The following is a 22,103-nucleotide window of genomic DNA, read 5'->3' on the forward strand; positions in this document are numbered from 1 at the left end:
AAAGGATCCTGGTGTAATTTGTCTCTCAGAAACAGTTCATAACTTCCCTTCAACTCATTCATGTCACCTAAAAGGTAAACCTGTTTCTCCATCACCTGTTCAGCTCTGATGATTCAGTAAGGACATCTCCTGGTTTCATCTTCATGTTTCCCTCTCACCACATATCCAAACCGACATCATGACCAGCAGCTTTACAGCTGTGGCTCCAGCAAACATCAGCTGATACTAGAAAGTAATATTAAATAAATTCTAACAACAGCTGATCAAGCTTAAACGTGCTGCTGTTGTTTAGCGCGACATCCGCTGGTTTCCTCTTTCTGGCGCAAAGTGGGCGATAAACAAACAAGAGAGAAAAGCCGATCAGCTGATCATTGATCAGTTTCATGATTGAAGTAGCAACAGGAGAGAGGGAGAGAATGAGAGAAGAAGAGGCAGCTGACAGCGTAAAGACACAGAATAAATCCAGCTTTTTTCATTCTAGTTGAAGTACGGGACAAACTGTTCCTTTTCACCTCAACACAAAACGCGTAATATTTTCTCTGAATACGGGACTATTCCATTTTTTTACGGGACGGTTGGCAACTCTACTAACTAACCTTATGAATAAAATAAAGTTCACTATCAGTAACATCATAGCACCCACCCAGCTGTATAGAAACTCCGTCATGCTAGCTAATACGCAGTACAAGTTATTTTAACTGACTGTAAAACGTTAGTACAACGAAAATAAACTTCACCTAAACTTGGTTTATATCTGACCCCGCCTCGGGTCTCCTCTCCTCCTGCCTCCCCTTTCCCTCATCCACCCGCTGGCCTCTGTGGAAGCTCTGCCATAGCCACCACCAAACAACTGAGTTACCACCACTTTCATTGTTTATACCGTTACACCCCCCCCCCCCCCCCCCCCAAATTGGGCCATAGAAACGAAAAATCGCCCACTGGCCAGTCCCGCTATGGTCATGCCATCAGTTAACCCTTCGTGTGCCAGCTGTGGCACGCGTGCCCAGGGTTGCCAACCCCTGCTGTAGTATATTAATAAGTGAGCTTTATAGGGTCTGGTAGGCTAACCCTTACATTTTAAATGGAGCCAGACTCTGTTTCCCTCTGTTTCTACTCTCTAAGCTAACTGTATCCTGTATTCACCTTAACACTAAACAGAAGGATTAATTAAAGCAAATAGGATTTTTAAAAGCTTTCCCTTTGAAAGATTCACTCCAAGAAAGCGCACAAATAAATGGCAGGAAGGTGACTGTGCCCAGTCATTACAGATGAAAACGTTGGTTGGTTGGGTAACAGAGATAAGAGGCTGCCAACAGGATGTACCGGTCGCAGAGGTTAGTGTCCATGTTCTCTCCTTGTTTTTTGTTTTATACAAGAGAATGTGAAAAAATGAAGATGTTGAGGCAGAACATCCCAGCAGAGAAATGTGTACTTTTCCAAACTGAACAAGATTTCTGACCCACCCACTTCTATTCTGTAGAAATAAAGCACTACTTCAACAAAGTGTCACCTTCATTTACTCAACAGATAGACAGGCACACCCACACAAATAGCAGCCAAGACAGTGATATTTCAAAATCTTTTATTTTTACTTTTTTCAGTCACACCAACATTTGTATTGTCAAAAACTTCCCGAGTTCAAAATAATTTGCACGAGTCACAGTCATATATAAATCTGTTCTACATATCTGTATTACATTTTTTTTAAAATAACATTCATGTTAATTGGCTTAATCTCTGATTAAGTCAAATCTGAGTCCCCTCCTGTTCATTTCACAACTATTATAAATGTTTCATACTTTGTCTGTTGTGCAGGATGAAATCAACAAAGCAGTGCCAGTTTGAATCAATCCATGTCCACAATTTCCTCTGTTGATCTGAACACCCAGCAGGTACATTTGAGTAACTTTGATTCAGCTGGTCTGTTATTCATAGATTTGTGAGTGTTTGCAAATACGATGCAGTATCTGTCTAAATTAACTGCATTTTAAATTTAGACTCATTAAAATCATCAGTCACATAAACTAATATCAATCTCTAGTGCATCAAATTAGAGTGTGTGATGAGGGAAAGAAATGCAGGAAACTATGTGGTTGCTCTTGAGTCTCAGCACAAACAGACAAAAAGCACAGTGAGCATATTACAGTATGGAGCAATCCTGTGTTCGGATCACCATACTCGGGTCCAAATCGCTGGAATGTCTCTGAATGAAAACTATTTGACAGAAAATAAGATATTACAGGGAAAAAAACTGAGAAAGAGAAAATATCCGCATCACACAAGACATGACGAGAACGACTGCAGGAAGAAACAACAGAATGGAAGAGATTTAAGGGTGACCTGTTCTTTAAGTAACTGCTGCTACATTCCTTATCCTTTCTTTTTTTGCAGAACATTTCAGGGTGAACATGAACATTTGCTAACCCATGTTTTCCTTTTGGTCTCTTTTGAAACTTCTGAAACACATAATTTGCACCTCTCTAAAGTTTTCTTTATCACTTAAACAACGAAACATGGGGCTGGAAGTACAGTTGAATTTTCACAGATGACAAAGTACATTTCATATCAGCTCAGCTTGTCTTTATAAGTTTCCTGATTGTTGTAAAATGTTGCGCTTTGAGCAGATATAATAAACACAAGTCCTACTAAAACTAAAAGGAATAAAGGGACAGGGGGAGGGAATTATAAATACAAAATAACTACTTACTGCCTACTTTGTAGAATATGCACTAAACGGGTTTGGAAATCTATTTGAACTTTGCCAACCAGATGTTCATGTTATTGACATTTAAATCAATCATGCATCAAACTTATACACACAGACGATCATACAAAAGACACTAAAAGCAAGGGTAGACACACGCACATACAAACACACACACGCATACAAAACACACAGACTCACTGAATCTGAGAACAGATTTCCAAAAGACTGTTTTTAAGTCCTAAAAACACGTTTTCAGACGCGTTTCTAAACCCTAAAATGTAAATAATTTCTACCAATAATTAAAGATTTTTTTCTTTTTTCACTTCATGACGTGGCTAGAGAGCAAAAACCATTTGATAATTCCTAAAAAGTTGCTTACTTGCAAGTTTATCATGTTACAAACACACTTTGTTACAGCGACGCAACACTGAGCTCTGTGCATCAGTGTGTGTGTGTGTGTGTGTTTCCTGTTAGGCTTTGATAAACCCAGATGTGCTTACACACACACACACACACACACACACTCTCACAGATTATAAGTGTCACATCTGTGTGGGCCTTTTCTTGACGGCATCCTCTCTGAAGGAAAAACAAAGAGGGAGAGGAAGAGATACAGGGAGAGGGACTGCAGGATCAACAGGACGTTAACCCCACACGTGTATTTTGATCGTCCCTCGGGTTTAGTCCATAACTCCGCTTGCTCTCCTGTTAGCGTGCCACCTCTACGTCCCGCCATTGTACGAGTAGTCTGCCTTGTTGTGCATCACCAACTTATTGTCCACAAAGTAGAAGCTGTCCGACTGTGTCTCATACGGGTGCAGGATCATCTCTCTGACTGCAAGCAGACAGAAAACATTGCAGCTTTTAGAAGACCGGCTCCTAATCTACTCTGGTCAGATCAGAACAGAAAATAATTTTAAAAAGTAAAAGCAACACCTTCATTGGGCCTATTATGCAACTGAATTACTAAAAATTTATAAAGTATGTAGTTTTAAGAGAAAAAAAGTGTAAACCCAATGAGATGCATAGCTGTCATTCTAAAATGATTGAAAGAAGTAAACATAATGTTACTTTAATACATAAATAACTGGTAAATATGTATTCAAGACACACTGAGTTCACTTAATTCACTTGTTTGACTGACAAATATGCCCTGTAGTAAATTCACTATGTTGCTTACATTAAAACTGTGTCATTTACTTAGTTAATATGTCATTACAATACACGATAGGCTAAAGTATTTCTGAATGTTTTCTCCCCACCCAACTTAAGCTGACAATTAAATATCTGAGTAGCTACTCGATAAAGCTTCCTGAGCACCGAAGCTGTCAGGTACTTCCTGATTCTCAGGAAGCTTTGGTGGCTTCTTCTCTATTGCCACCATGAGGTTGCCAGTTGTAGTTTTGAGCAGGGCTGGACTGGTAATCTGGCATACCAGGCACTGGCCGACAGACCAGCGCACTGGCCAATGCCTGGTATTGCAGATTACAGCATTTTGGCCCACTCTTCTTTAGTTCATTGAGGTTTGAAGTCATTTGTTTTTTCACAGCTCTCTTAAAGTCCCACCACAGCATTTCTATGATTTTGATGTCTGGACTTTGACTGGGACTTTTTCCATCACTCTATTGTAAAGTTTCTGCTGTGCTCTGGATCGTTGTTCTGTTGCATGACCCAGTTTTTGCCAAGCTTCAGCTACCAGACAGATGGCCTCACATTTAAGTTGAGAGTACTTTGGTACAAACCCTTTATTGAACAAGATTTATGGACTTGTTTTGTAAAAACATAAATAAATAAAAAAAACCCAACCCAAAATTGGGTCTGTGGCTCAAATTGGTTGAGGAATATGGATTTTTTTGCCCATGTTCAGACAGCAGTGCCTCGTAAAAGCCTCGTGCTACCGTGAAAGAGTCTGAGATGCTGCTCTTGGGTTCTCTGTAGTTTATCTAAGCATTGCACCTTGTGGTAAATATGCTGGGACATCCACGCCTGGGAAGATTAGCAAGTCCCTTGAATGTTTTCCACTTGTAAATATACTTTCTCACTTCTGAATGATGGACTTCAGATAATGACTTGGAAATGACCTTAAAACTCTTTCCCAGACTGATGAGTAGCAACAACTTTTTCTCAGATATTATTGCTGATTTCCTCCTTGGCATTGCGCAAACACACACCTGATTGCCCCAAACCTGCAAACTGTCAAAACCTCTGCTTTTATAGAGGTGCTAATACTTGCAGTTCATCAGTTATTCAAGTGCATTTTTTTATAAGCACTTGGCTTCTCCTTGCCCTATTAATCCTCGTGGAACTTCTTACTTGATTAAGACCTGCTAAGGACCAGATGATTTTCTATGATATATATATAAAGCCTTACAAGTTCAGTTTAATTTATATAGTGCCAAATGACAACAATAGTTGTCTCAAGGTGATTTATATTGTAAGGTAAAGATGCTGGAATAATAGAAAGAAAATAGAGAAAACCCCAACAATCATATGACTCCCTTTGAGCAAATGCTTTGGCAACAGTGGGATGGAAAAACTCCCTTTTAACAGGAAGAAACCTCCAGTAACCCCAGGCTCAGGGAGGTTCAGAAAGAAGGTAAACAGCATGTGTGCATGCTGTTTGTTCCACAAGACCTATATTCTAGTGGGTGCACAGACTTACTGATGTCTTCAGACAGAGGTGGGAACTCGTAGATGTGTTCACAGGTGTTCTTGCTGCTGGGCATGCAAAAGCCAAACTCAAAGTCAAAACTCTTGAGCAACTTCTCTCTGAAATAGTGCCTCTCAATCATCCTGAAATTCTCTATCGGTCTGTCTCCGACTGTGAACTCAACACTGGAAGGAAAAACATACACAGACAAGGTTCATTCTTTCCTTTGTTAACCGTTTCCTTGTCAATAAAGATTCACACACATTCTCACTTACGTGGCTCCAACTTGCCGCAGTCGGAGAAACGCAGGGGTGAACTGGTAACGGACGAATCGGCCGGCATTTGGGTCAATATCCCTCTTCTCACTTCCTTTATCTGAAGTGAAGACCAGTTTGCATGGAGCAGATTAAAGTACAAGATAAACCTTCGTAGATGGAAGCCTAATAGAAATGGCAGATTTATATTGTGCTGGATGGCACCAAGTAGGAAAAATGTATTTATTTGGTGAAGAAAAAGGACAGATTTTCTTTCCTAACGCATCTTATAATTTTTGTTGTCTTCCTTCAATTTGAGCCCTACTTTTGTAGCTTAGTTCCTCTAAAAGGATGGGCTGTGGTTGACTCTGTTTTTAGAGGTAAATAGACCAAACCACTACTCAAACTACAGAATGTACAAAACACATTATCAACCCATCCTGCAACGCTCTCACTTTGAAATCTCCTAATGTAAAGAATATTTATTATATATTTTATTGTATTTAACAACAACTATAACGTAATGTCTCCCGTGAGCTGCTGATTGGAAGCTGGTGAATAAACAATATCGATTTCTATTTGATTAATTAGCTCACAACAGTCATATTCAAAGGGATTATAGAGCTGTAGCTACAATATAGCGTATTCCAAACAATTTCTTAAATATTTATGTAGTGTTTGAAACTCATACGCTTTACAGCATTTCATGATGGAAATTTCTCTTTTTTTAAATAAATAGTTGACAATGAAATATATGAATGCAGAAGACTGACCTGTAGACGGGGGTTTGGTGATTTCAAACAGCACTGTGCCGGTCTCCATATCTCTGATCTTGAACCTGGTGAAGTCGATGTTGTAAATGTTCTCCTCTGGGCTACACAAATAATCTGAGAGGGGGAGAGAAAGGAGGTAAAATAGTTATAGATTAGACACAAAAATGAGAGTTTGCAGGAAGTTTACTCCCTACTAAATACATCTTAAGGAAATAAGTATGTCTGGGTATTGAAAAATCAATACCTTTTGACACTCAGCAAGCAGAGAGTATTAAAAATTCACAAGTAGCAATGGAAGGGGGGGACAGATTGTGTGTTTCCTCATCTTATTTAGGAGTAAAAGGTTATTTTAATCAACCTGAAACCTCCAAGGCAGTAAAACAAAATCAGTGTAGAAGTGCAAAAAAAGCAGTCTGCTGGTCTTCACAGGTCAAGTTGAGTTTGTCTCTAAAACCACAGAGAACTTTAGAACAGAGAAAAGGGCGTTTGCTGCCTGGTACAAAACCGCTTCCGTCTCATTTTCAACTTTCCAATTAAGGTTAAGCAGTAAGCAACATGACTGCTGACTGACACAAGCGGCTGTGGCTGGTAAATGTTTGTTAGGCGTCACGTCCACTGTTTGTGATGTGCCTTTTGGAGAATTGGTGCATAACTGTAAACACTAAACATTTAGTCTTTTAATAATAACTAGGACTGCCACAGTCAGCCAGGTGTAATCTCAAGTGTATTATTAGAGCCATTTCTCCATGAACACACAACTGAAAGGGATCATTTACAAGAGCTCGGTTTCTACTTATTAGCAACTGACTAATGTCTTAAAAAACTCCTATCTTGCATTGTTGGCACAAATCCTGATGAAAAACTGTTAGAGGAGCCACTTCCTCACAATTGCAATTGCAGGCAAACACCCACAAGCACCCAGTAAGAAAGAGAAGTGAGTTATTTTTATTCCCTTAATCCTTCCTGCCCTTACCAGGCAGTGTCAGTGCTTATTAGACTTCCCCAGCAGAGCAGACACTTCCTGCTTCCTGGCTGATCTGATACCACGGGAAGGCGAAACTGTAACATCTACCTATCGGCTGCATGTATGATGAGGGGAATTTTTTTAATGGATGGGTCATTGAAGGCCCGAGGAGCCAAAACAGAAACCCAGAGTCACACAGCAAGTTTAAAAGATGTCACAGTGTTTGCCTTGTTTGATCTTAACAGATCGGCACTTGTCGCTGTATGTTCTGCAGTTTCTCTTGATGGGCATGCTCTTTTCACACGCACACATACACACACACACAAACATGCACACATACTCATCTGCTGTGTCAGCTGACGATAAGCCAACCACATCTGCCTGCTCAAATCTGCAGTGAAACAGTGGGGACACTGCTGCTGCCTCGGGGATGATTAATCGCTGAAGAGGCAGCTCTGACTGACCAATCAGCCCACCAGCTGTTCTTCATAACACACTGACAGCTAGAAATGCCGGATATCTCCAACACCAAATAACACATCTGAGGTCAGTGTGCTTCGACTCAAAGTTTAGGCAGTATGAGTTGATTCAATTAAATTCTATTCAATTTAAATAGCATCAAATCACAACAACAGTCGCCTCAAGGCGCCTTATATTGTAATGTAGACCCTACAATAATACATTCAGAGAAAAACCCAACAATCCTGACCCCTTATGAACGAGCACTTTTGCGACAGCGGGAAGGAAAAACTCCCTTTTAACAGGAAGAAACCTCCGGCAAAACCAGGCTCAGGGAGGGGCGGCCATCTTCTGCGACCGGTTGGGGTGAGAGGAGGAAGACAGGGACAATAGAATAGCAGGACCACAGCTACATAGCCTGCTGTAAGCTGCAGAAATCAGGTGGTATTTTTGACTAATAACTCCTTGCTTGAGGTGGCTGTAGGACAGTAGTTCTAAGTCACAAATAGCAGATAGACTCAGTGTGCCTGTTTCCCACCAACATGGTGCCTCCGAGCAGCAGGGCCGGCTCACTGTCAGCGGACACCAGAGTTGTGCCTAAACTCTGGTTTCCACACAACCAGAGCTATGTTTAAACCAAACATACCAAAAAGCATTTCTTTAAACAGAAACAATGGCGCACTGAATGCTGCTTCATGTTACACAGATGTTACACCTCTGGTAGGTGAGTCACTGTGTGTATTGTCTTATAATGCTAATTCCGAGCATAACTTCGGTAATGCTTCTGACACGCCCACTGAATGAGCAACAACCTACAAAAAAAACAAACAGTTGTTGGACATTGTTTTCAGGTCTGAAGGTCTTTCAAAGTTTTTCTTTAGACATTGGCTGCTTTCTCAATCATTTTTTGTCCAGTCCTTGCACCTGACCATTTCTAGAAGAATGCAGTTTTGTGTTGTTTTATAGGCCACTTCACACCGACCTATGAATCATTCAAGCATAAAAAAAGCACCTAACTCAAAGGATGAAGCAGTGTTCTGTCTGCAAAACGGGCAATTTAGCTCACAGCCAAATTGATGCCTTTATTTGCTCCCATTTCTGTAGCTAAAGATAACAATTTGACGACATAAAACGTAGTTATCAGATGAAAACTTGGCATGTTTCAGAGGCCGTGTGTCCTCATAAAAATGAGGAAACTGGACAAGTGGAGGACAACAGAAGCAGAGACAGTGACAGGTGATACCAAACACGCTGCCAATGCATTAAAATCTTACCTTATATAATGTCTTTCAATGTATCTTTGCACGTTTTAATAAATCGTTGGACCTATTTCCCATTTTCCTATCCAGCTGTGAAGGAATGAGGGTGGCTCACAACTGTAGTGTGTAAAAAAAACACAAAAATGAAGAGTGAAAGAAAATAGATTTCAAACTGACGTTTAACAAGTTGCCCCACATAAAAGAATCGAGTAGGAAATAATCAACCAAAAGTAACCTACATATTTACTAGTAGCTTAGTAGTAGTTCACCAGTGTGACTTCATGGTGAATGTACCTGGTTTAACGTGTTGGCCTGGAGCAGTCAGGATGAGAACTTTACTGAGCAGGAGCCCGAGAGTCTGTTTATTTCAACGTTAATCCCAAATGGAGGATTATTCACAATGCACCCCCGTGTGTTATTCCTCATGTTTATGTATGAAGCATCCCCCAAAGAAGAGCCTCACCCCCAAGTCGCAGCATGTTGTCAACTGCATTTACTGCATGCGGTGAGCGCGCCTGACAGAGTTGACGTTATTCACTGTGACACTGTGATGCCTTTGCTACTCTGTCAGTCTGAATGCTGAGGTCGGCTCTTCTAAACACATCAACTCTGCATACCCGGCTTCATTTAGTACCACACAACACCTGACCATCCAAACCGCCTCAACACACAGACATGAAACAGTCACACTAGCATAAACATTCCCAGCAACCACATAATTTTATTTAATAACATGCAACATTTGTGCCTGCAAGGTGTGGGATTTTTATTAGCAGATCTGCATTTGTGTGTCTGTGTGTGTGCTGCACACATGTATAATGTAGTCTGTTGTGCCACAGCTGGTGTTGTCCTTGTCCTTTTGCTAACCTACTGCTAATAGTTACCTTTGAGCCTCCTAATTAAGTCCCATGAGGACAATGAGGCTGAAAGCAAGACAATGGATTTGTTGTGTGAGACTGTCTGTGGCTCAGTGTCCTTTCACAAGTGTACGATCTCACTTTGCCTTAAACACACACAGACACCAACACACACAGAGCCATCTGAGGTTAACTTGCTCCCAGAAAGAAACGAAGCTGCCAGCAGACTTCAGTTTTTCACTGCCAGCTCTTCTTCTGGGCTGTGAACACCTCCAGACAGAGCATGTCCCAAGCTTTTAGAGTTTGTGCGTATGTGCGTTTGTGCGACTGATCAAATTTAAGTGAATTCAAAGCGTGAAGTGAAGTGGTCACCGCAGTCAACACTGAATTATGGTACGTGCTGAAGACGACAAAAACCTTAACCATTGAGTGCTCGCTCTGCTGCTGGGAACAGGAAACTCATCTGAAAACCACTTCTCAAACTTAAATGTCAGCTGCTTTTAACAAAATCCTCAAGTGGCTTCTCACTCCACGTCCTTCACAAAACAAAGGTTTGCTGATCAGAGCATTCAGTGTCTTATTCCCACTTCTTATAGGTGCATCTTATTCGTGCACATGAATGATGCCTCGTGCTGATATTAAAGTATGTCCTCATGTTATTTTACAGCTTCGCTGCACACATGAATACTAGAAAAGATACACACAGTGAACAGGCTCTGTTTGGATGATGAAGTATTTCCTTTCATTTGTTCACCAGCCCACATTTTAGGAATCGTGGGTTTAAAGGGGATCTATCAACTTCATTTTCAGATCTATCTTTTTATTCTTGGACTCTTGTAGAAAAACTTTGTATGGAACAATGCTCATTGATCATATACTGCCCTTCAGTTCAACCCAATCCATACCAAGCCATTAAGCTAATTTTCTTCTCTTTTCAGGCCAACTTTGCTCTGATTGGATACCACTTGCAAATATTAAGTTTGACCAGCAGGTGGGTGGGGCTTTCATGTTCACATACCGTATTAAGGATATTTGCTCTCCGATATTAAAGAGAACAAATTAGAGCATTTAGAGCAGTCTGAAGCCTCAGACTCAAGAAAAAGAAAAAAGGCTGTAGAGGAAGAGCTGAGCTGTGATTTTCACCCACTTGCAGGGTTAGCTAACATAAAGGAAATGCTGACTCAGTCTTTGGTCAGAGGAGTCTGAAGTGGCACTCTGGATTTGAAACAATTTACTGGAATGATTTGTCAAAAATATGCATGTGTCAAAATGTTATCTACTATTTGAGTTACATCAAATTACTGTAAACAGTTTATCTTTTTCTTTTTCTTAATTTACTGGCCAAAATACTTCTAATGTCCCTCCCTCCAAAATTCAAGCTGTGTTAAGGCATGGTAAGGTTAACATTTACCAGGCCACCTGCCCTACAGGTAAACATGAAAAGACACCAAAACCAGAGAGAGAAAAAAGCAAGCAGGGGGTGGAAACAACTGCATCAGAGAGCAGCAACAGATCCAAGAAAGAGTTGGCCCTCAGGGAGTGAGGAAACCTCACACCCCCAGAGAGTTTTCCATTAAATATCCTCACAGGTGGGCCCGGTTGTGCCAGAAAGGTTTAATGATGGATAAAGGAAAAATGTAATAATTTAAAGCAGCATCTTCATAAAAACAGGATGAATTGTTTTTATGGAGATGTAAACTGTTGGATCATTTGTTAAGACCTCCAACAAAGTAACTGCTCTACGACTTTTTGCTGTAATATTAAAAGGAATCTGGGGTAAACTCAGGTGATGGGCCTGCACAGAAATCTTTACAAAATAAATAAACCGAGTCTGTGACGCTGCTACTCTTTCAAAAGAGCAGGTAAATATCTTAATAAAAGCCTTTAAAGCCACACACACACACACACACACACACACACACACACACACACACACACACACACATACAGAAAAAGATGCCTTCTACAGTAAACCAGAAAGGTGCTCCAAATTTAATAATTTTAACTTAAGGTGATTTCAGATATCTGTCCTCCTGAACATTCCCTGCAGAGATCAGCAGCTCCGAGTCGGACTGGGTCAGGTTCACAGTTCAACACATACTGCGCCATGTGGCCCAATTACACCAAAATAAACAGTTCTGAGCTTGTTTTAGCTGTTCACCCAGTTAACACTGGGACAGAACAAATTTAAGGAACCTTCCAGCATCAGTGGCACATAAAAAGGCTCATAAACACAACAGCTGAACCTAATAATGGTATCTAGTTCAGCGTGTCCCTCTTTAGATGCTGATGGATCGCTCCAGTTTATGTTTTTTCTTTACCCTTGCTCATTAAACAGCACTTAAACAGCACCGTTAAACTGAAATACCTTTTCCTGTAAATTACAGCAAAAAATGTCCCAACAAAAAAACTGACAAATTTAAAAACTTAGGCAATAGATAATGATTTCAATGATTGATCAACAAAACGAAAAAGAAGAAGAAGCTCAACAAGCATGCAAACAGGCCTGTTTAATGTGTCATTGTTGGTCATGTGACAAATGTCATATCATCTCTCAGAGAACGAGTGTTGAGAAATTGTGCAACAGCTGAAGGGGGGGAAGACTTTCTCATCATGTGTTGCTGCTTGTTTCACCGACAGACCACAGAGGCCACATAAAAAAACATGAAGAGGAAAAACCTTTAAACTTGTGGCTGACCTGACCTAAAAGTAAGACTCTGAACCAGAACCAGCCTAAACTTTAAATACTGCATGAACAGAGATGCATTCGTTGTCTGCACAGTGCATCTGCACAGCAATGATTATTAGATCAGAATAGTCAAAAACTAACTGCTTACTTTCTTCCTTTTTTGGGTGACATGCTAGATATAAATATTCGAAAAGCTACATTTTATTTGTCTTTAAAGTTTTACATTTTATAAAAGAAATTTTTTTCTTAAAAAGCTTTTGCCATAAAAAATATCGGGCATCATCCTGCACTTAGAGTACATAATAATACATGTGAATGCCAAAGAAAATGACAGCAACCTCTTTGTATTCTAGTGAGCAGCAATCTGCCGGTTACGTAGGTGGGATGAGGAAGGCACTTAAGCCCAACTCAGCTCACATGGACTAATCCGGTTTAGTTACTCGTATGAAGGCAAATCCAACTAATCATTAGAGAGAGGGGGCAGGGCTGAAACTGTGTGTGTGTGAGAGAGAGAGATTGGGGTGACAAAGCAGGTGTGCTGTAAGGACAGTGAAGAGAAAGGCAGGAAGAGACGAGTGGCTAAAGAGACTGCAGATGTTGAATGACCAGAACCTGCAATGTGATGATAAAAGATGTGAAGCTAGAGGAAGAAGATGTGCTAAAGTGACATGTCATCATTACTCAGTCTGAGGGACAGAGGTTATTGGAAATGTGTAAAGTATGTCTACAGTACTGTGTGATGAGCAGCTGAGCAGTATCTCTAAGTTACTTACTTTAAAAAAATAAGAAAACCTCCAGTAAAGAATTGACATAGGACCTGAGAGATACATCTGGCCCCTCAGCTGATCCTCTACTGTTCACCCTCATCAGAAAATAGTCTCAGCTGAAGGATGTCTGTCAAGAAGCCATTCTTAATGGAGGGAAACAGGGAGAAAAGGCTGAGGTTTGCCATTACACAAGAACTGGACCTAAAATCAGTATAAACAGGTCTGATGGAGGTATGAATCCAAATGTGAAATTTTTATTCCTTACATAATGTGCACATTTATCATCATTAGTATGTATGGAGGATATCAAGAGAGAGCTACAACATTGAGTGTCTCCAGACGTCTGTAAAACACACTGGAGGCTCCGCCATGGTTTGGGACTGCAGTTTAGCCAGTGGTGTTGGGGATCTTGTCAAAATCAATGAAAAAATACCATCAAATTTTCATCCACCAGGCATCTGGAAAACACGTGACTGGCAACAGCTTTATTTTTCAGCACGACAATGACTAGAAACACACTGCTGGTGCAGTAAAAGCATGTCTGGATAGACAAACACACAGTGGAACACTATCAGTCATGGATTGGTCTCCCCAGAGCCCAGATATCAGCAATATTGAAGCAGAGAAGAAGCAAAGAAGAGCTCTGAATGTCCTTCAAGAGGCCTGGAGAACTATTACTGAAGACTACTTAATGAAATAAAAGGAAAAACCCACTAAGAGTTCAGGCTGTGTTAAAGAATAAAGGTGGTCATAGCTGTGATATTCAATTGTACAACCTCGGCACTTATTTCCCATTTTATTATACTAAATAAAATGCATTTTATATATGTAGTATTTACAAAAACATTGTACTACATTGTAGTAAACATAAGTGAGCCATGTTGTTCATATCTTACAACCTTGATAACAGTGTGATTAAAGATATTTAAACATAATCTGGTCTTCCCAGGGACGGTAGATGTAAACGAGCTTAATTTTGCTAAAAGTCTGTAAAAAGTTCATTTAACTTTATAGTACGGAGGATTTAACTGCATCCCACCTGCACCGATGCACTGTTAAAATAGTACAAACCAAAAGACTAAGGTGGGCTGTTTATGCTCTGACTGTTTAACAGAGCTTGTGGGTTATAAAAACGTTTATTCAAATCATCCCTCGGTCAGACCTCACAGGTCACAGGTCGGTTCACACGGTCATATTTCTGTGACTGCTTCTGTCAAATGTCAGTGCAGTCAGTCCTCTTAAGATAGTCAGGAAGTTATACTTATTAAACCACTTTAGTGCTATCAATGAGTATGAATGAACATCACAGCATAGAGCTGACCAATGGCTCAATGGCTCCAAGTTGTCTGTATAAGAAACCCTAACACTACATTCAACCCATCATCCACTCATCCTCTAGGAAGGACTGTATCCTACAGTTTGACTAACTCAAGTCATTTGACATTGGCAGTCTTTATTTTGTGTTGGAGAGACACTCAAACGAAAACCAAGTGGGGAAGTGGTTCACATGCTGCAATTCCACTTCACTGAGTTTGGAGTGCAGAAAACGTCAGATCGTTACTGGCTGCAGAATTGAAGGTCATCCAGAGGATGAGACAGCGACCAATGCTCCAGAACTATCGCTCGGGTTTCTGTGAAAAAGTTCCTGTCATATTCAATTTTGGCAGAGACAAAGTTCATAAAATTGTATTATTTAATCTTTCAGTTAAAAAAATTAAATCCATGTCATTTTCTTCTACTCATTCAGTTCAAGGTCATAGTTGGGCTTGAGCCTATCCCCAGCTGTCACTGGGCAAGACTCAGGATACACCCTGGGCAGGTTGCCAAACTATCGCAGGCTAACACAGAGAGACAGATAACCATTTGCATTATTGGTCAATTTAGAACCCCCAGATAACCTAACATGCACGCCTTTGGACTGGGGTAGGAAGCTGAAGCCCCAGCAGAACGTAGCGAGCATGCAAACGTCACCCAAGCCAGTCACTGGAATCAAACCCAGGACCTGCTTGTTGTGAGGATATGTTGCTAACCACCACCCCACTATGCCACCCTTAAAAAGAACTCATGTGTACGTAAGCCCCAACATGCACAAAGACTTGAAATCCAGCCACAGGCGTTTAAATTCTTTTTATGATTTATTAGGAAATAGATGAGTAGTTATTAGCCACAATGATGCACTATAAGCTGTCCAAATCACCCAATCTTTCCTATGCAGATCACTTTCTTAATTAGCTGTTTGATCAGAACAAGCTTCTTATTTTGTTTGTCCATCAGACCAAAATCATCAAATGCTCAATTTACCATAATATGATAAAGTCAAGCAGCAAATCATCTGAGAAGCTGGAAACAGAACGTTTGAAGCAACACAATAGACCTGTAGAGTCATTAAAAATATATTCTTGTGGTTGTTATCAAAAAAACTGGGGGGCAGAAAAGCCTTTGAGGAAGTTCACAAAGACTCCAAGCAGCACCTGAGCATTTGCTAACCCCCTTTAATAACATGTGTATGAGCATTAAATCCACTCTGTAAAATATCAGTAAATATAGAGGAGGTTGGGTGTGGAGAGCTGAGGTAACGGACGCTGTTTACAGAAGTATAATCATCGGAGTAACAATGGTGTCAGTGTTTTAATGCCTGTGCTATTGAGCTGCCCAAATGTGAAACAGCTGATGCCAATCAGCTAAAACAAGCTTATCCGCACTGAACTAATGCTCTGCACGATCACACTGCCACTGCTAAACTCAAAGCAAATACTCACTCCAGTCGGCACGACTGGTTTATGTTGTTTAGTATCATCCACGTCATCTAATAACCAAAAAGAAATTAAAATAAGTGAAGACATTTCTGCAGCTATTTAGGAAGTTTTTCCACTACATTGTTTGCACTCACCAAACTGAAGCAGTCCATAAACTTAAAACTCAAAGTTTAATACTTTTGTAACAGCCAAAACAATTAGTGTGAAGTTTCAATAATTGTATCAACAAACACTTAATTATGTTGGAAAAATACAGCAGATATACCTCAGGCCTCTCAGGGTTCTTATCTATATCAAATATGGTGGTTGTCTAGCAACCAAAGTTTATGCACCTTCAACACCAGTGTCTTTTTAATTTCACAACAGTAACAACTTCTTTATATACACAAAACTTTCAATGCGCGTGACGTATTTGACATAACTGTATCGCCTAGCAACCACATAATAACATTAGCCTGTTAATATGTGGTTGCACTTGTAGCATTAAAGCACCTATAACACATTACAAAAGCACAATTTTAATTTAACTTTCTTTATGTGTGACACTATCTGTGTTGCCTGGCAGCCACAGACATGGCATGGGTGTGTACTAGATTTAATAAACTGTAACGTTATGCAGTTGCTGCTTCTGTGCAATAACAACTCGCTGCCTTTCTTTGTGACTTTGGGTTCTGGGTTACTTTGATAAACTGTTTTTTTGTATGCAGTGTCGTCACAGAAGTGCCAAAAACTGTATGTTGGTGGCTGCAACATTTTATAGAACTTATTAACTTCTTATTAAGTTCCAATAAGAAGTTTCATCACTTAATAACTGACAATTTAAGGAATGTATATTCTCTCTCCTTTTTTTTACACTGCAAAAGTAATAATTAAGAAATACAGCATTTTGATTCCCAATGATATACAAAGAAATGCAGCAAATCCTCTCATATAAGAAGCTGTGAAAGAGAATACTGGGCAGTTTTTCAGTATGTTTGCTGCAAAATGATGTGTTTTTTCAATTGTTTTCAGAGCTAAACAAAACAACAGAAATAGCAGTTAGCTGCTTCCCCATGAGACACAAAACACAATCACAATGTCAGCAGGGGGGCCTTTCTTACCGCTCTGAGGCTCCATGCTGACTCGACAGATTAAGTTTAGGATTCGGTTAAGAACAAAATCAGGATCAAATCAGTCAACTGGGTAGAAAGCCCGTTCTGTCTATGCAAATCCCAATCAGTCTCAGCAGCTTGCTTTGATTATGAATGGAGGGCAAAACGATTAGTGACATCTTTACGCTGCAAAAAAAAAAGCTACAAACTGAAGTTTCCCCTCGTGGGATGTCAGAGCTCCAAACAGGTTCAAACCACTCAATAACAACAAGAACAACAAAAACCTCTTTAACTCAAGACTGTTGTTAAATCTGGCTTGCCACTTAGAGAGGGACTCAATTTCAGCCACTAACAATCTGCAGCAGCAGAAAAAAATAGTGACAAGTCACAAAACAACAGAAGGGCCTCGGTGGCTCTGACATCTCAGGAGAGCACAGGATGTCTCCTGCTTGGTTTGACCACCAAAAACGAGGCCAAGCAAGCGTGAGTGTACGCATATCCAATTCTGTCCGTACAATCCATCACCTACACTGTTTAACATGGGAGAGCAGGCGAGGAGAGCAAGGAGGAAGTGTGTGGGAGAACAGAGATGATGCACGCTCCACTGGCTGTAACCAAGGGGAGATGCTTCACGTTGCTGTAGTGACTCAAGCGTGTATCCACGTTGCTGTGGTGATTCACACATGCCTCCTCTTGCCTCCAGCTATGACGCTGCGAGATAGGAAAGTGAGTTTCCAAGACCATAACGGGGTCCGGCGTGGGAGTCAGAATCATTATGGTGCTCGCCTACGTGTCCCTCTGCAGCAACACATCACACACTCACTTATGGGATCACAGACTTGCCGATTAAAAACACAAAGATGCGTACACGTGTTCTCGATGAAGTCAAAACAAAGCTGAAATTACCCTAGTGTGTGTCTAATAATAGACTGCATAATGGACAATTAGAGAAACTACTAGAGTTTTCGATGGCTGTGAGCAAGATGAGCCAAAGGATGTTCCCAAAGCTCAGTAAGCTGTGATTATATTGGATTGGACAAGCAAAGACCCATTCATCATTACAGCTTTATCGTCCTCTGTTAATCTCATGCGAAACAAGAAAATAAGGAAAAGTAAAGCAGGGAATGAAGACAGGTGGAGGTTCCTCCGCTGTAGGAATATTTTTGAGAGAAGTGGAATGACAAGCGCTCACTGTATTGCTTGTGGCATCTCACGGGTGCATGTGAAATGAAAGCTTTTAGAGAAATAGAGAAGAACTGAACATGCAGAGGTGAGCCTAAAAATCCCCATGCAAGTTTCAAAATAGCAGTGAAAACATCCCACAGAGCATTTGCATGTTATCACACTCAGTATGTAATGCAAGTATGTTGTGTAAGTGAGGTATTACACTGGCCTTCAAATAGTCAAACGTCCCGCTGCCACCTGTTAGCTAACTAATAATAAATGTAGGAGTTCTTGTGAACATAAGAACTTCCTGCCTGCTTCTCGGATGTTTAGAGGTGTGACATAATTTTAAAAAAACAGATGCATTAAGTAATAGGCTAATGTCATAAGCAGATTTCTCATCAGAAGGTAATGAAAAGGAACAAGCACATGAGTTTAAAAGTGCCTAAAGAGACTAACATCTAACAGTAGGCGAATGTGACTACAGAGAGTCGATCATGATGTTTCCTGCATTTATAAACTGGCTTCAGCTTAAACAGTAAAATACTGCCTGCACACACTCATTACAGTGCTAGCAATAGGGATAGCTTATTATAACAAGTGTATTTATATAGTTTTCATACTTCTTTTTAAGCTTGTTTGTTATAGCATATTCACATTTTGCAACTTGTACACTGGCATGGGATATTTTTTCTTTGCCTCCTGTTTTATTTACATGTTTACTGAAGCAGAGGAACCACACAGACTGCTTTGAATGATGACCCCTGGGTCACCCAAACGTCTCCAGCTAAGACGCCCTGCTTAATTTAACAGAGATTAAAATGCAGAGTGGGTCGTCCAGTCTTTCTTTTGATCCCGGTTCAACATCTTCACTTGCACGCTGTCTGCATGCACCACATCATTCACCCACCTCCACTGCTTAACCTCCACATTACAGTGGTGGGCTTGCACCTCCACAGGTCGCAGGACTGAGATGCCATCAGAGAGAGCTGAATGCTCCTCTGCGCACAAATTGTCAAAAAACGTACACCAGCAGCTCAGTGGAGAGTGGACCTCCAGTGACGCTTTATCAATAACGCTTATTCAATAGGGCCTGTATGGATTACATAAATAAGGGGACACGATAATGACGTGATGCATGACTCATACAAGAGCACCTTTGTCCCCCTTTTCCCACTCACCTACCAACACAAGCAGCAGCAGCAGCACTGAACTTACTCTCTGTGATCTTCTGCAAGCCAAGAACATCCTCCGGAGTGATCACAGTGCTGGCGAGCAGTTGCTCCTCGGTGGTCACCGGGACCCCCACGTCGGTCGAGTTGCAGCCTTTCTTCACTTTCATCGCCGCCGTCTGCTTGGGGCTGCCGTTACTGGTGCTGTCTGTGCCGCTGTCGGTGCCTCCGGCGTCTCTGGCTGGATTACTACCGGCGGGCTTCTTAGCGCTTGATGGGTCCTGGCTGTTGCCTCTGCTGGTGCAAGAATAGCTCATTCTCCGCTCCTCCTCCCCCCTCTCCTAACCCAGGGCTTCCAAGATAGCTACAAAACAGTTGTCTCCCTCCTCTCCCTCCCTCACCGAAGGATGCAGAGTTGCTGTCTGTTATCCGGTGCTTAATTCAAATCCGCTTCGTCTTTCCCACAGCCTGTCTCTGCAGACGGAGTGTCGTGTGCGAAATGTGCCCCGGCTGTCTTCCTGCTCCAGCGCAATACGTGCGGAGAGCGAGCTGTCCTCCACAGCGTCAAACGCAGTTTGTGTTCTGTCAAGTGAAGCTGGACGTTTGTGGGAAAATCTGCTGGGTTTGAAATTAAAAGAGGCGGCAGATGGCTGTTGCCGTTGACGAGGTGGAGGAGGAGGGGAGAGAGAGCGTCTCAGTGGCGCAGAGACCGGCTGGTGCTTCTGCGCACAGTCTGCGCTACAACCGAGCTTTGCGCGCGGCAATCAGCGCGACAAACAGCTGATTGATATAAAACGTCTCCGATATTTGCAGCTAGTGAGGTGATTATTTGTTGATGGCGCAGGGGAGATATTAACCGAACAGCAGGCCTGTGTTTGACTGCTGCTTTGCAGGAAATGGCTAATTGCCAGAGTAACTAATTTGCCTCAATATTCACCAAAAATAACACAATTTTTTTTAAATCAATTTCTGGAGTGCAATGCATTATTGTTTTTATTTTTTGCTTTCATGCCGCTTGTAATTAAAGTACGCCAATTAAGAACAAACCTTTCCATATTATGCTCTCACACTTTTTTTAACCTTTATTTGCAGCAGACACACGCTCGCTGTTAACTTTTCAATGCAGATTTTTGATTCCCAAATAAATTAAAACCAACAGCCGAAGTAACCGCCAAATATATAATCTGTGAAACTTATCTCTCATGAATGATATGGCGTCATTTTGACCCACAAACAACACTACCCTTACAAAGAAGAAGGTGCAATCATTTTGTGGCGAAGTAGGTTTCATATATATCATTTTTTTTATCCTGCTAAAAATCTCTTTTAAAGAGTGATCAGGACAAGAAGGCAGCAGAAACTGCAACAAATATAGGATAATAGTTCTATAAATATATTTTAAGTGGCCAGGAAGGACTGGGCTGATTAAAATGTAGGTACAATAATGCAGTGATGGAGTTTGATTGACTTTTCTTTAAAAAGGAAAGAAATCAAAGAATCCCAGCCTACATCAACAAATTCAAGTATTTGGGTACTGCTGTGAGTAGTGATGAAAGATCGTTGCATGAAATCAAGATCAGGTTGCAACAGCATCCTGGTAAAACGGAGTTTTTCCTTCACACTGTCGCCAAGTGCTTGCTTACTTTTTTGCTTGCTCATCTTATTGTTGGGGTTTTCTCTGTATAATTGTAGAGTATTTACCTTAATATATAGAACACCTTAAAGTGAATACTGTTGTGATTTGGTGCTATATACAGGGAGTGCAGAATTATTAGGCAAGTTGTATTTTTGAGGAATAATTTCATTATTGAACAACAACCATGTTCTCAATGAACCCAAAAAACTCATTAATATCAAAGCTGAATGTTTTTGGAAGTAGTTTTTAGTTTGTTTTTAGTTTTAGCTATTTTAGGGGGATATCTGTGTGTGCAGGTGACTATTACTGTGCATAATTATTAGGCAACTTAACAAAAAACAAATATATACCCATTTCAATTATTTATTTTTACCAGTGACACCAATATAACATCTCCACATTCACAAATATACATTTCTGACATTCAAAAACAAAACAAAAACAAATCAGCGACCAATATAGCCACCTTTCTTTGCAAGGACACTCAAAAGCCTGCCATCCATGGATTCTGTCAGTGTTTTGATCTGTTCACCATCAACATTGCGTGCAGCAGCAACCACAGCCTCCCAGACACTGTTCAGAGAGGTGTACTGTTTTCCCTCCTTGTAAATCTCACATTTGATGATGGACCACAGGTTCTCAATGGGGTTCAGATCAGGTGAACAAGGAGGCCATGTCATTAGTTTTTCTTCTTTTATACCCTTTCTTGCCAGCCACGCTGTGGAGTACTTGGACGCGTGTGATGGAGCATTGTCCTGCATGAAAATCATGTTTTTCTTGAAGGATGCAGACTTCTTCCTGTACCACTGCTTGAAGAAGGTGTCTTCCAGAAACTGGCAGTAGGACTGGGAGTTGAGCTTGACTCCATCCTCAACCCGAAAAGGCCCCACAAGCTCATCTTTGAT

At 40.9% G+C, this 22,103-nt stretch overlaps 1 protein-coding gene across 1 annotated transcript; it reads right to left on the minus strand.

Moving 5' to 3' along the window:
- Positions 1–1,565: 1,565 nt before the first annotated feature.
- unc119b (unc-119 homolog b (C. elegans)) lies at positions 1,566–20,401 on the minus strand. The gene is made up of 5 exons (XM_005926310.3): positions 19,609–20,401; positions 6,385–6,498; positions 5,633–5,732; positions 5,370–5,542; positions 1,566–3,542 (listed from the first exon to the last, which is right to left on the minus strand). Exons 1-5 carry the CDS (start codon positions 19,877–19,879, stop codon positions 3,430–3,432), a joined length of 771 nt encoding a protein of 256 aa, XP_005926372.1. The 5' UTR covers positions 19,880–20,401; the 3' UTR covers positions 1,566–3,429.
- Between the last annotated feature and the right edge of the window lie 1,702 nt (positions 20,402–22,103).

This window comes from Haplochromis burtoni, unplaced genomic scaffold (assembly GCF_018398535.1).
Source record: "Haplochromis burtoni strain Fernald_Lab_line unplaced genomic scaffold, NCSU_Asbu1 Contig_83, whole genome shotgun sequence".
NCBI lineage: Eukaryota > Metazoa > Chordata > Actinopteri > Cichliformes > Cichlidae > Haplochromis > Haplochromis burtoni.

What these genes read in the sequence shown, in the direction of transcription:
- unc119b (XM_005926310.3), bottom strand. Translation starts at nt 19,879, where the DNA reads ATGAGCTATTCTTGCACCAGCAGAGGCAACAGCCAGGACCCATCAAGC. An exon ending in CTTGCAGAAGATCACAGAGA is followed by an intron (nt 6,499 to 19,608) that starts GTAAGTTCAGTG and finishes TCCCCCTCTCAG; the next exon opens with ATTATTTGTGTAGCCCAGAG. An exon ending in ACCTCTGTCTGAAGACATCA is followed by an intron (nt 3,543 to 5,369) that starts GTAAGTCTGTGC and finishes GTCTGCTTGCAG; the next exon opens with TCAGAGAGATGATCCTGCAC.